The following is a 16,229-nucleotide window of genomic DNA, read 5'->3' as shown; positions in this document are numbered from 1 at the left end:
CACCAGTGACATCATCATTAGGCAGATTTTTTTTTAAACAAGATTTGTTTTAAAACATATTTCGATTTGTATTATCGTGAGAACGATGGCTTCAACTTTTGCATTGCAACTTTTCAGGAAAAGAAAGCCTGCCGTTTCTATTAGCTTGGATTCACCATCGATGATGTCACTGGTGGACGGGTTTCTGAACTGCCCACAGCCTTCCTATGAGACACAGACTGAGTAGGAAAAAATGGTGGTATTTTATCATGATCATTAGTTAGGACCAATTATAGGAAGAAAAGTTGAAAAGTGGTGAAGTGGTCCTTTAAGCCATCAGAGTCCCCAAAAGCACAAGGAAACGGAGCTATGGAGAGGTGTCAGGCAACCTACGTATTCTACATTCTACACTAGAGATGAGGGAATGAGACGTGATGGATTACAGCACAACATACCATCGCTGTGTCCGTGGAAACCTTGTGTGTCCAAAACAGTTTTTTCAGAAAATACAGCAGCTGATCTACAAGCTCACAATGCGTGGCAATGTGGCGTGTGGTGAGTTTGTCAATCGGCTATTTCGAAAACTTTTGCTTGACACTCTTGTTTAACCCATTCAGGCCTGACGTCGAAATTTAAAAAAAAAAGTTTTTTAAATCATGACAATTTTCTGAAAGATTTGAGGCAGATTTTAACGATTTTTCAAAAATAGCAGACCTACAAGTTCATAGCGCGCCACTCGGTGGCGCGCTATGAACTTGTAGATCTGCTATTTTTCAATAGCTAAATTATAACATAATGTTTAAAACACCAAAAGGGGTTCCGGCCAAAAATGGGTTAATGAAATATATAACATAAAAAGTAAAAAGAAAATTGGAGATACAAGGTTTCTGCCAGGCGGCAACAATATGCAACAGTCATTTTAAAACCCTCGCCCCGTAGAGGCTGAAGTGTATCTCGAGTGTCAATCCAATAGAGCTCCCTTTGGAATATCATCTACATTTCCATATCTCCGCTTCTATACTCGGCAAGTCAATATGCTCAATGTTCAATTGAATCACAGAGAGGTAGACAGGAGGAGAACAGTCATTGCAATGACAAGCAACAGGATAATTCCTCGTCGTTTGTCTGTTCCGTCTGACGGAGCTGTTGTACTCGCATGCGTGCAGTTCTGCACACAGATGTTACTTTAAAACCATAATATACTAGCAACATACTGTAAGGTTTAACCCATTTTGACCTGAGATCAGATTTTAAAAATGTCATCCTGACAGTTTTCTGAAAAAGCTATGTTTCTATGTCAGTTGTTCTTCGATTTTTCAAAAATAGCAGATCTACAAGCTCGTAGCGCGCCACTCGGTGGCGCGCTATGAGCTTGTAGATCTGCTATTTTTCAATAGCTAAAGCATAACATAATGCTAACACCAAAAGGGGTTCCCGCCCAAAATGGGTTAAAAAATAAAACGTTTTAGAAGCCACTTTTAGAATCGGCCTCGGTTCTAAAAAGGTTAAAAAACAATATGTCAGGATAAAATGTTAACGTTAATTAGCAGCAAAGGGAATGTCAACTAAGCACCTCGTCACAAACAACAATCTTTTATCGGGTGCAGGGTTCAGAAATAATCACTGCACCGAAAGATCACCAGCACTCGCTTCTTAAGGTTCGTCGCTTCTTTTAACGTTAGTTACTACTTTGTAGATTTTGATTATTATCACAAAACTTACATTAACCACACTTCAGCCCTATACACATTTTGACCATTTGAAAATAGCTCACAATGTGTTGCAATGCGACGCATTGTGAGCTTGTACATTCTGCATAGTGAGTACTCTTACTTTTGGTACTTTAAGTACATTTTAAAACCAATACTTTTGTACTTTTACTCAAGTACATTTTGAATTCAGGACTTTTACTTGTAACAGAGCACGTCTATATTGCAGTCTTGGTACTTTTACTCAAATACTTTTTCCATCATTGGTCAGGAGAACTATTAGCCTGACACTCACATTTTCATTTCGTTTCACTTCATTATTCAGACTGAAAGCCCTCCCCACGGCAGTGGGATGGGTGTCGTCAAAGTGACAGTCTTCAGTGATGGGTTCATACCAACCAATCAGAATAGTAGGAAAGCAGATGACATTGTTGTCAATCATGTGGCTATGGCTAACCCGTTTGCTAACCAAACAAACACAGCCAACGAGCGATACTAGCATGTAAACAAAAGCGGTAAAATATGTCGGATGATGATGTTTATAAAACCTCTCGTGTCTGTAAAGAAACTATTTATCATACGTCGATTTAATAGCCAGATTGATACGGTCGCGAGTTACCGCAGTGGGGGCAGCCATGTTTGTTGTCTGACGCTGTTGAGTGACAGGGCTGATGGCCAATCAGGTGAATCAGCTGCTGCGATCGGATACACAGCCGTAGGCAGAGAGACTCCAGACCTGAATCGCCAGAACATATTTTCTTAATGGGCGTGGCTAGCGATTCAGGGCTGGAGCCAGGCTAGAGAACTACTGTATCTCCTGTTTCCTTACTATGAGGACAGCACAACTGGACATGATGACACCAACATGTCACAGGGTCTTAACCCAGCTAGTCCAGCATTGGGTATTGCTTTTATATAGTCTTTAGTATTGCACAGCCAGTCAGCCAGAGATTGAACCCTAGCTGGCCTCCCAAGCTCAGAGTGGACACTCCAACCACAAGGCCACTGCTGCTGCTGTCAGGATTACTATTGTGAACAGTCTAAGAATGGAAATCCGCACACCAGTGCTCCCAAATGCAATTTTATACTTTGTAACGTTTCGACTCAACCGTGCAAGGCTCTTCCTCTTACATGAGGATTACTGAAGGCCACAATTTATTCTCGTGATCTCACACGAGGAAATCCAGGTTATCAATTTAACGCAGACATTTTTAACACAAATCTTTGCTTCTAGTGGTAAAACACAATATTTGGAGATTGGGGTTGGCGGCAAAATACATTTTTGGGGTCTTTGACATTAAAAGGTTTGAGAACCACTGATATAGCAACATACGATTTGACAGAACACTGTTGGGATTTAGAAGGCATTTGGTAGAATCAGCCTCAGGTCTTAACACACTTGGCGCCATTTCCGTAGATGTATAGGGCAATTAACCCATTCTGGGCGGGAACCCCTTTTGGTGTTAGCATTATGTTATGCTTTAGCTATTGAAAAATAGCAGATCTACAAGCTCATAGCGCGCCACTCGGTCTGCTATTTTTTAAAAATCGAAGAACGACTGACATAGAAACATAGCTTTTTCAGAAAACTGTCAGGATGTAGAAGACCTTTTTAGAATCTGATCTCAAGTCAAAATGGGTTAATAAATAGTATCAGGCCGTAGATGTATGGCAATTGGTCTTTATAGTGCTACTTTTGATGCTTTCGTGTGTCGCTGTATTCCCGACAGCGACGATATTCTACTGACACATTGTTGTTTTTTAAAGCTGGTTAAAAAATAAAGTAGGCTATATACACAGTGTGCGTGCATGCGTGCGTTTTGACAGACCTGTCACAGTGGTTACACTTAAAGGGCTTGGCGCCGGTGTGCTTGCGGTAATGCCTCGTCAGCTCGTCGCTCCGGGCGAATCGCCACTCACAGCCGTCCCACGAGCACTTGTAGGGTTTCTCACCTGTACAGGGGTAACAGAGAGAGACAACACACACACACTGCTTTAAAATAAAGACCACCTGCACAGGGGTAACAGAGAGAGACAACACACACACACTGCTTTAAAATAAAGACCACCTGCACAGGGGGAACAGAGAGAGACAACGCACACACACTGCTTTAAAATAAAGACCACCTGCACAACAGAGAGAGACAACGCACACACTGCTTTAAAATAAAGACCACCTGCACGGGGGAACAGAGAGAGACAACACACTGCTTTAAAATAAAGACCACCTGCACAGGGGGAACAGAGAGAGACAACACACTGCTTTAAAATAAAGACCACCTTCACAGGGGGAACAGAGAGAGACAACACACTGCTTTAAAATAAAGACCACCTGCACAGGGGGAACAGAGAGAGACAACACACTGCTTTAAAATAAAGACCACCTTCACAGGGGGAACAGAGAGAGACAACGCACACACTGCTTTAAAATAAAGACCACCTGCACAGGGGGAACAGAGAGAGACAACACACACACTGCTTTAAAATAAAGACCACCTGCACAGGGGGAACAGAGAGAGACAACACACACACACTGCTTTAAAATAAAGACCACCTGCACAGGGGTAACAGAGAGAGACAACACACACACACTGCTTTAAAATAAAGACCACCTGCACAGGGGGAACAGAGAGAGACAACGCACACACACTGCTTTAAAATAAAGACCACCTGCACAGGGGGAACAGAGAGAGACAACGCACACACTGCTTTAAAATAAAGACCACCTGCACAGGGGGAACAGAGAGAGACAGCACACACACTGCTTTAAAATAAAGACCACCTGCACGGGGGAACAGAGAGAGACAACGCACACACACTGCTTTAAAATAAAGACCACCTGCACAGGGGGAACAGAGAGAGACAACGCACACACACACACTGCTTTAGAATAAAGACCACCTGCACAGGGGGAACAGAGAGAGACAACGCACACACACTGCTTTAGAATAAAGACCACCTGCACGGGGGAACAGAGAGAGACAACACACACACACTGCTTTAAAATAAAGACCACCTGCACAGGGGGAACAGAGAGAGACAACACACACACACTGCTTTAAAATAAAGACCACCTGCACAGGGGAACAGAGAGAGACAACACACACACTGCTTTAAAATAAAGATCACCTGCACAGGGGGAACAGAGAGAGACAACACACACACTGCTTTAAAATAAAGACCACCTGCACAGGGGGAACAGAGAGAGACAACGCACACACACTGCTTTAAAATAAAGACCACCTGCACAGGGGGAACAGAGAGAGACAACGCACACACTGCTTTAAAATAAAGACCACCTGCACAGGGGGAACAGAGAGAGACAACACACACACTGCTTTAAAATAAAGACCACCTGCACAGGGGGAACAGAGAGAGACAACACACACACTGCTTTAAAATAAAGACCACCTGCACAGGGGAACAGAGAGAGACAACACACACACACACTGCTTTAAAATAAAGACCACCTGCACAGGGGTAACAGAGAGAGACAACACACACACACTGCTTTAAAATAAAGACCACCTGCACAGGGGGAACAGAGAGAGACAACGCACACACACTGCTTTAAAATAAAGACCACCTGCACAGGGGGAACAGAGAGAGACAACGCACACACTGCTTTAAAATAAAGACCACCTGCACAGGGGGAACAGAGAGAGACAGCACACACACTGCTTTAAAATAAAGACCACCTGCACGGGGGAACAGAGAGAGACAACGCACACACACTGCTTTAAAATAAAGACCACCTGCACAGGGGGAACAGAGAGAGACAACGCACACACACACACTGCTTTAGAATAAAGACCACCTGCACAGGGGGAACAGAGAGAGACAACACACACACACTGCTTTAAAATAAAGACCACCTGCACGGGGGAACAGAGAGAGACAACACACACACACTGCTTTAAAATAAAGACCACCTGCACAGGGGGAACAGAGAGAGACAACACACACACACTGCTTTAAAATAAAGACCACCTGCACAGGGGAACAGAGAGAGACAACACACACACTGCTTTAAAATAAAGATCACCTGCACAGGGGGAACAGAGAGAGACAACACACACACTGCTTTAAAATAAAGACCACCTGCACGGGGAACAGAGAGAGACAACACACACACTGCTTTAAAATAAAGATCACCTGCACAGGGGGAACAGAGAGAGACAACACACACACTGCTTTAAAATAAAGATCACCTGCACAGGGGGAACAGAGAGAGACAACACACACACACTGCTTTAAAATAAAGACCACCTGCACAGGGGGAACAGAGAGAGATAACAGACACACACTGCTTTAAAATAAAGACCACCTGCACGGGGGTAACAGAGAGAGACAACACACACACACTGCTTTAAAATAAAGACCACCTGCACAGGGGGAACAGAGAGAGACAACGCACACACACTGCTTTAGAATAAAGACCACCTGCACAGGGGTAACAGAGAGAGACAACGTACACACACTGCTTTAGAATAAAGACCACCTGCACAGGGGGAACAGAGAGAGACAACGTACACACACTGCTTTAAAATAAAGACCACCTGCACAGGGGGAACAGAGAGAGACAACGCACACACTGCTTTAAAATAAAGACCACCTGCACAGGGGTAACAGAGAGAGACAGCACACACACACTGCTTTAGAATAAAGACCACCTGCACAGGGGTAACAGAGAGAGACAACGTACACACACTGCTTTAGAATAAAGACCACCTGCACAGGGGGAACAGAGAGAGACAACGTACACACACTGCTTTAGAATAAAGACCACCTGCACAGGGGTAACAGAGAGAGACAACGTACACACACTGCTTTAGAATAAAGACCACCTGCACAGGGGTAACAGAGAGAGACAACGTACACACACTGCTTTAGAATAAAGACCACCTGCACAGGGGGAACAGAGAGAGACAACGTACACACACTGCTTTAAAATAAAGATCACCTGCACAGGGGGAACAGAGAGAGACAACGCACACACACTGCTTTAAAATAAAGACCACCTGGTCGAGAATCTCTCCTTCCAAAAATATATTCATGTACATGTATACTGTTCCTGCCCTAACCTCTGGTTTAATCCTGAGGTTAGCGTTTGTTATGCAACTCTGAAAGTGTGTACATGGTGTGTGTGTGTGTGTGTGTGTGTGTGTGTGTGTGTGTGTGTGTGTGTGTGCGTGCGTGTGTGCGTGCCGCGTGTTAGCAAAACACGAACAAAAGCACAATAGATCAGCAATCAAACCAGCCCTATGAATGCAAAACAGAATACACAATGCTAGAAACAGAATATAGAATGCTCGACAATTATATATATTTTTTTCTTTTAAGTACCGCATCGATCTGACTTAATTCTGTTCATTCAAATTATTGTGGCTTCATGTTGTCGTAATCACACAGAGGCAAATCACGGCATCATCAAATCACGGCATAAACACAGCGTGTGAAATCAAGCAGATACAATGTATTAATAATGTATGTATAATCTACATTCTCTAATTGTGCAGACTTCTTGTAAATTTACTTACTGTAAGTAATGCAGATGCTTAACAATAATTTAACTCTTGAGAGTGTAAAATGAAACCATTTGGTTACATTACCAACACTCTCAATCATATAGCTGGGGACCACCTGGAACCACTGGTGTAGAACCACTAGCTGTTCTACATCTATTCTAAGATTAATTAATTAATACAAAATAAATACAAATAAAACCCCCAGCCAGATACCAGAGTGCTATTTTTGAGTGGTGCAACCACTCCTACAGACAGCTATGTGTGTCCCTGACTGGCTGGCTGGGTCTGTCTGAGCATGAAAATAGTGTTGGTTTTCACCACCAAGTGTCACTGTTGCACAGACACACACACACACACACACACACACACACACACACACACACACACACACACACACACACACACACACACACACACACACACACACACACACACACACACACACACACACACACACACATACACACACACACACTATATATGATGATTTCGGGTGTGAGTACAGTTACAGTTACAGTACAGTACAGTACAGTACAGTACAGTACAGTACAGTACAGTACAGTACAGGGGACCCCCACACGGTAACTCTGTCATTTCTCGGCCGTTTCGGACGCGGAGTGGCTCGCCGGAAGCCATGCGTTCCTGCGGGTCTGGAACTTCCGGGGACCCCCACACGGAGTTGCACCACTCACTTCAAACGGGTGTGATTTATTTTAACACGAAGCGGCTTGTTTTGAGCCTGTGGATCTGCTACTTTTTCCGTCTTTGAATTTGAATCGTGAAAAGTAACAGTTTTGGACATATGAGGTTTCCACCCGAGTGACCCGACAGAGGCGATATATACAGTTGGAGGCCATCGATATTGTCCTTTTCTTTTTGCTGAGGTTTGCGTGATCTGCGCAAAAGGACAGTTAACCCATTTTGGGCGGGAACCCCTTTTGGTGTTTTAAACATTATGTTATTATTTAGCTATTGAAAAATAGCAGATCTACAAGCTCATAGCGCGCCACCGAGTGGCGCGCTACGAGCTTGTAGGTCTGCTATTTTTGAAAAATCGTGAAAATATTTATTTCAGAAAACTGGAGGATTTTGAAGGATTTTTTAAAATGTTTAGGTCAGGCCTAAATGGGGACAATATCGGTGGCACCCAACTGTATGCTAAGTGCAGAGTTCCACAAACCCAGCATGTAGCTATCAGACGAGTCAGATAGCTTGTCTCTCCATCTTGGCATAACGGAGTCAATACTCTTTGGGTCTAATGCAAGACTAAACAATCCCCTGGGTGGGTTCAGAGTGGTAGTATATAGGAGACTTTGAAGTTACAGTGAAGGAAGACGTTACTTGATTATAGATTGCAGACAGAGACAATGGCACTAAAGGTTATGGCAGAGATACAAATTCTAGACAGAATGTCCATTTTTTATAGGCTGACAATACTATTGACAATAATGTCAATGCTTGCACAATGACACACACAAATCTAACACGCTCCCCATTATGCAGAGAGCTTGTGCAACTGCGATTTAAAAAAAACAAAGTTAGCAAAATATCGAAAATGCTTGAAAAAAAATGGGAATAATTTTGACATAAATCTTCTCTTCTGGCGGGGACCCTGGCACAACACATTTTCAGAAGGGGAAGGGGGGGGGGGGGGGGGACGGGTCCGCGGCCCACTACATCTCAATTTGGGGGTCCTTGACTTGAAAAAGTTTGAGAACCACTGACTCAATAAAAGCATTAACCCATTTAGGGTGGGAACAGTTTTCAGGTTGGAGACGCAGCAGAGAGAAGGGACGGCGCCGCACGGTGTTCAGGTTGGAGACGCAGCAGAAAGAAGGGACGGCGCCGTGGGCTGTGCGCTGACAGAGCGCCGTGTGTAACCTGTCTTGAGCGGCAAGATAGTGAAGACGAGGGTGCTTAACTCTTAAGAGGAAGAGAGGCTCCCGTTGCGCGCGCTCTCTCTCGCTCTCTCTCTCTCTCTCTCTCTCTCTCTCTCTCTCTCTCTCCAATCTTGCTGAACGTGCATAAGGCGAGTGGCAAGTGGAGTGCAGTGGGGGGAGTATTGTGGAGGAGGAGGAGGACGCAGTGTCGAGTGGGTTCGAGGAGGTGGTGAGGGAGTTGGAGATGCAGGGGGAGGGGGTTTAAATGAGAACTGGTGGAATGGCGAGGAGGAGGAGGAGGAGGAGGAGGAGTGGGGAGGGGAGGTGAGAGGAGAGGAGAAGTGTGGATTAAGGGTAGCGAGGCTGCAGATATGCCAGCGGAGGGGAAGGCTAGTGATAATTAGGCCAGTCTCATGACAATAATGGCTTGCACACATAGCAAAGTGTAAATCCATTTGTACACTTTTCAGAGTTAAATTAGCCCGCTGGGTTTTGTGTGTTCCTGTATGAGCGTTAAAAGGGGCATGAAACTAGGGCTGATTTTTTTGTTTCGTTTGTTTTTAATCGGTTCACGGTAATAACCACTTGAACCCTAGTAGTGGTTCCCAAAGTGGGGTCCGGGGACCCCCAGGGGTCTCTGAGGGAGTTCCAGGGGGTCCCCAGCTAAATTATAGTTTGGAACCAAGTGGACCCTAATGGGTCCATTTGGTTCAATTTGTACACTCTGAGTTAAATTAACATTGATTTTACAATATAAATTGGGGTCCCAGAGATAGAAATGCCATTCAATAGGGGACCATAGCCTAATTCAGGTCAAACCAGGGGTCCTTGAAATGAACCTTGACATGAAAACGTTTGGGAACCACTGCAGTAGTGCATATTCCGGGGGAACATTGGAAAGAAAGACGATCTAGATCTGGTGGACGGGATATTTCTGGAGAAGAAGTGTAGAGTTCTGGTGGCCTGGTGTCGAGTGGAACGTGGAAATGACAGCAGGCGGTCTCAAAAGCGTATCATCGGTTAATTAATGACTTTTATTAACACGGCTCGGTTGAGTGCTTGATTCTGATTGGTCAATCGCCGAATTCAGCGGCGTGTTATTTCTTGATAACAGACCACTCCGCTCTATAACAGACTGATGTCTAATCAAAGGCTCGGAGCACCTGGCTGCAGCCGCTGCGCTGCTTGGATTTTATGCTGTACACCAGTGGTTCCAAAAGTGGGGTCTGGGGACCCCCAGGGGTCCTTGAGGGAGTTCCAGGCGGTCCCCAGCTAAATGATAGTTTGGAACCAAATGGACCCTTATGGGTCTGTAACTCTGAGAGTGTACAAACGGAACCAAATGGACCCTAACGGGTCAATTTGGTTCTGTTTGTACACTCTGAGTTAAATTAACATTGATTTTACCATATAAATCAGGGTCTCAGAGATAGAAATGCCATTAAATGGGGGTCTGTAGACTAATATGCATGTCAAACTGGGGGTCCTTGAAATTAAATGGGTTGAGAATCACTGCTAGAGCCGTAAAAATCTTCTCTTATGGGGGTCCCTGGCATATCTTTTCAAATGGGGGTCCGCTGGCTAATTAGTGTCAATTTGGGGGTCCTTGATATGAAAAGGTTTGGGAACCACTGCTGTACCCAACATGACAGCCATGGAAACTAACACACAATGTCATTTAACTAAACAACATGCTTTCAAGAATGATTTGGAAAACATTTGAAGTGAGAAATAGATGATGCAGTACTCGAAAATGTATTCCCTTTGATCACAACACTCACTTCCTTGCTTCTGAGGCGACTCGTCGCGTTCTGCGGGGCCAACGTTGGAATACTTTCATTACCGTAAGCAAGGAAATATTTGTTTTGTTGTCACTTTTGGGCAAATGTAGTAATTTGTGTATTAACCCATTCTGGGCTCCCCTTTTGGTGTTTATGTTATACTTTAGCTATTGAAAAATAGCAGATCTACAAGCTCATAGTGCAGCACCGAGTGCCGCTCTATGAGCTTGTAGGCCTGCTATTTTTGAAAGGTCTTGAAAATGTAGTGCAAATCTTTGAATATATATATTCTTTCAGAGCAAATGTTTTAAGTTAAATCTTTGCTTCTGAGGGGGTCACTGGAACAACATATTTTCAGATGGGGGTCGGCAGCCAATTACATATAATTTTGAGGGTACTTGACATGAAAATGCTTGAGAACCACTGACATAGAAACATTAGTTGAGATGTAATAAGCGGGATAATTTCTGGCTGACTGGTCATTGTTTATAGATAAATCACCCTGTCTGTGATTCATCTATCAACAATGACCACTCAGCCAGACATTATCCCTTACTTATTGTTATTTGACCAGACAAAGAAATAGGCAACACAAAGACAGCGCAGAAAATCTACGTGCGACTAATCTCCCCCTCTGTCTCTTTGTCCAAGACAAGACAGATTACCAGTCAGCCCCGTTTCTCTCATATGCATCAACCCATTTAGACCTGAGGCCGATTCTAAAAAGAAATGTCTTCTAAATCCTAAAAGCTTTCTCAAAAAACCTATGTTTCTATGTCAGTGGTGCTCAACCTTTTTCATGTCAAGGACCCCCCAGAATTATCTGTATTTGGCTGCGGACCCCCATCTGAAAATATGTTGTTCCAGGGACGTCTTGCTCAAGGACACTTCGACACCAACTCTGAGGGAGCCCCGGGATCGAACTGGGAACCTCACGGTTCCCATTCGGCTGCTCTACCGGCCACTCTACCCCTGAGCCACTGCATTCGGCTGCTCTACCGGCCACTCTACCCCTGAGCCACTGCATTCGGCTGCTCTACCGGCCACTCTACCCCTGAGCCACTGCATTCGGCTGCTCTACCGGCCACTCTACCCCTGAGCCACTGCCGCAATGTCATTGCTCTCAGGCAGAAACCTTGGTATATATCTCCATAAATATTTCAACTCTGTAAATTAATGTTTGTCATACAACAGTGGCATGCTGGCCGGGTATACCAGCCATCGGTCACTTCCCAGTGACCGATGCCGGAAGTACAGAGGTAGTTAGACGCAAGCCTATATACGCCTCGTACTGCCTCTGCACTGCCTCTGTGCTCCCGGTCCCGCGTTGAGAATGGAGAATGCAGAGTACAGTACGCCTACATTTCAACTACATGGCATTTCGTAGGTCGAAGTCCTATAGGCTGGTCAGTACGCGCTCCACTCCCAACATCATAGGTGGAAGTCCTATAGGCTGGTCAGTACGCACTCCACTCCCAACATCATAGGTCCAAGTCCTATAGGATGGTCAGTACGCGCTCCACTCCCAACATCATAGGTCTAAGTCCTATAGGATGGTCAGTACGCGCTCCACTCCCAACATCATATGTCTAAGTCCTATAGGATGGTCAGTACGCGCTCCACTCCCAACATCATAGGTGGAAGTCCTATAGGCTGGTCAGTGCGTGCTCCACTCCCAACATCATAGGACTAAGTCCTATAGGCTGGTCAGTGCGTGCTCCACTCCCAACATCATAGGTCTAAGTCCTATAGGCTGGTCAGTATGTGCTCCACTCCCAACATCATAGGTGGAAGTCCTATAGGATGGTCAGTGCGTGCTCCACTCCCAACATGATAGGTGGAAGTCCTATAGGATGGTCAGTACGTGATCCACTCCCAACACGTATAACACGTACAGTATACGTAATTCATTATCAGGAAGCAGGTGTGTAACATTCCGTAATAATAGTAAAAGCGTTATAAAATGGCTTTTATATACAGTACTCTATAACAGTGGTTTTCAAACAAGTGGTCCGGGGACCACCAGTGGTCCCTGAGGGGGTTCCAGGTGGTCCCCGGCTAAGTGATGGAGAGTTGGTAACCAAATGGACCCTATTATTAGATCTTTAACTCTTGAGAGTGTAAAATGAAACCAAATGGACCCTCCCGGGTCCATTTGGTTTCATTTTACGCTCTCAATAGTTAAATTATTGTAAAATATCTACATTACTTACATTACTTAACTTTACATTTAGAGAGAATGTAGAAGAATTGTTATTTTGTTCAACGTTTGCCTGTTGTCTCTCCTAATGGTACCAACATCAACACAGCATGGAATTGTGGACACAATCTTATCCAACGATAACAAAATATTCTTTAGTTTAGTCTAAATGTCACCAAATGGGGGTCTGTCCGTGGCTCAAATGGTGGTCTGTCCGTGGCTCAAATGGTGGTCTGTCCGTGGCTCAAATGGTGGTCTGTCCGTGGCTCAAATGGTGGTCTGTCCGTGGCTCAAATGGTGGTCTGTCCGTGGCTCAAATGGTGGTCTGTCCGTGGCTCAAATGGTGGTCCGTCCGTGGCTCAAATGGTGGTCTGTCCGTGGCTCAAATGGTGGTCCGTCCGTGGCTCAAATGGTGGTCTGTCCGTGGCTCAAATGGTGGTCTGTCCGTGGCTCAAATGGTGGTCCGTCCGTGGCTCAAATGGTGGTCTGTCCGTGGCTCAAATGGTGGTCTGTCCGTGGCTCAAATGGTGGTCTGTCCGTGGCTCAAATGGTGGTCTGTCCGTGGCTCAAATGCCGAATAAATAATGGACCATGATATGAAAAGGGCTGAAAACCACTGCTCTATAATTGGCCTTGTAGGTCGAAATGTGCTCAGTTTGGGATATTTAGTGTTCGGCTTACACAAATCTGGTGCACACCTCAGTGAAATGATTACAGTGGTAGAAGTATACAGAGCAGAATCGTGCTTGCCATGCAACCATTTGTCTGTCATCCATCCATCCATCCATCCATCCACCAACCCATCCATCCATCCATCCATCCATCCATCCATCCACCGACCCATCCATCCATCCATCCATCCATCCATCCATCCATCCATCCATCGACCCATCCATCCGTCCATCCATCAACCCCTCACTCCCGGTATATACAGTACGGTGTCAAATTCCTCTTCACTCCCTGAAAACTGAGAGAGAGAAGAGAAGGAAGAACAACCGGTCCCCGGGTTCCTTGGCGGACCGGGGGGCCGGCTGGCCAATCAAATCCCCCGGAGGCAGGGATGCCTGACTTTGTTGCCTAGCAACCGGCGTGATGGAGTGTACGTGTGTGTGTGTGTGTGTGTGTGGTGGTGGGGGGGTGTAGGTGGAGGGTGAAACATGAGGAGGCAGTAGTAGCAGAGTCTGTGCAGCTGGCTGAGGGAGTCTGGCAGCGGTACACATACAGCCCATGCCACCGCCGGCCAATTACCTCCGCGCGCTGGCAGAGCACAGAGGCAGTTGCCTAGCAACGGTAACCGTAGCGCTGTACGTACGGGGCAAGGAGCGGTGTGTGTGCGTGCGTGCGTGTGTGTGTGTGTGTGTGTGTGTGTGCACACACGTGTGTACGTGCACTACGATTTTACCTGTGTGGGCCAAATGTCCCCGCAAGTATAGTATAATTTGAGATTTTCCCGGGGTTCTCACATGAAGGAGAAATGTTTGTTTTGTTTTTTATGGTTAAAACGATGCGGGGAGCTAGAGGCTTACAATTATAGGAACACATTCAGGTTGAAGTTAGAGGATCATGGTCAGGCATTTAAAGCAGTGGTTTTTAACCAGTGGTCCAGGGACCACCAGTGGTCCTTGGAGGGGTTCCAGGTGGTCCCCAGCTAAATGATGGAGAGTTGGTAACAAAATGGACCCTTATAGAGAGTGTAAAATGAAACCAAATGGACCCGTTTAATTTTACGCTCTCAAGAGTTAAATTATTGTTAAACACAGGCTATACTTACAAGAAGTCAACACAAAATCAATTGTTGTTTTGATGGTTTCCCTGTTATCTCTACTATGGTATACCACATCAATACAGCATGGAATTGTGAATAATCTTATCCAACGACAAACAAAAAACATTCTTTAGTTTTGGGTCTGCGATTAAAAATCTCATCAAATGGTGGTCTGTGGTGGTCTTAAATGGTGGTCTGTGGTGGTCTTAAACGCTGAATTTCATTGATATGAAAAAGGTTGAAAACCACTGATTTGGAGGTTTAGGTTTTAAGGGGTTAGAGTTAATGCCAGGATTTACATACCTAGTTGCGCAGTGGGGTATCATCATGCAACATTAAAATAGCAGATCTGCAAGCCACATGTCACATGTTGTGGGCTTTGCATAAGTTAAAGGGTAAAAAAAAAGGCAAAACATAAAAAAATAAAAATAAACGGCACTAGTGAACTCACAAGAATAGTAAGAGAAATGTGTGTGTGCCTGCGTGCGTGTGTAGAGACCGGAGCCTGCAGCAGTACATAACCACTCGGCTACCGACTCCTCCAGTGATACGCCAGACCCCTCGTCGCCTAGCAACAGCCCCCCCCCCCCCCCCTCTACCTCCTGGAGGAGCGCTAGCATGTGCGGTACGTCAGTGATTCTCAACCTTTTTTTCATTTCAAGGAAATGGTTTAGGGCTGTGGTGTAAGGCTGTGGCCCCCCACTTTGAGAATCGTGGGGTCCAGCTAAAAGATTTGGGGCCCTATTTTCACCATGCCATTATACCCATCCATCTTCAACCGCTTATCCGTAGTCGGGTCGCGAGTGTTCCAGAGTACTTCCCTATCCAGAGCAACATTAGCAATATGCTTATATACCCCTTAATCCCTAAATTTATTTGCCTTTTTTTAGGGGCACGCTAGCCCCTCCTATGTCCAGCTTTTCTGTGTCTGTCAGTGTTGTTTTTGGCAGCAAATTTTGATTGTCTAGTTTTAGTCGACTAAATATCATAAGATTTTAGTCGACTAAATCTACAGTTGATTTAGTCGAACAAAATGTATTTCGGCGGGCCTTGATGCCGCCGTAATTTCACTTGCTGAAAATAGCCGATCTACAAGCCCACAACTCGTCACGCTGGGACACGTTGTGGGCTTGTAGATAGTCTATTTTCAGCATGCAACTATTTGTCAGTGGAAAAAGGTAGTCGAAGAACATTTTTCGTCTTAGTTTTAGTCGACGAAATCAACACTGGTGTCTGTGTGTACTACGGAAATGATTTGATTGGCTGAGCACGGAATGTGACGTATGATGATGTATGATGATAAGAACGCCCCTCACGTCACACAAGTGTGATTTTTGAGGGGCGCAAGCAAGGCCCTCCTATATCTGCAGGCGTTGGTGTTTGTCCA

The 16,229-nt window shown here is 45.1% G+C and overlaps 1 protein-coding gene across 1 annotated transcript in view; it reads right to left on the bottom strand.

The window, feature by feature from the left end:
• LOC306917357 (Krueppel-like factor 7) overlaps positions 1–16,229 on the bottom strand; it is a gene marked incomplete at its 5' end in the record, with an annotated part of 113,129 nt that overhangs the window by 10,586 nt on the left and 86,314 nt on the right. Inside the window, one exon of the mRNA XM_079495563.1 lies at positions 3,518–3,641. Coding sequence (XP_079351689.1) covers positions 3,518–3,641 — 124 coding nt within the window. The remainder of the gene's footprint in view (positions 1–3,517; positions 3,642–16,229) is intronic.

Source organism: Electrona antarctica (assembly GCF_951216825.1).
Source record: "Electrona antarctica genome assembly, chromosome: 24".
NCBI lineage: Eukaryota > Metazoa > Chordata > Actinopteri > Myctophiformes > Myctophidae > Electrona > Electrona antarctica.
The sequence above is the reverse complement of the archived record's forward strand: the minus strand, read 5'-3'. Positions and strand labels throughout refer to the sequence as shown.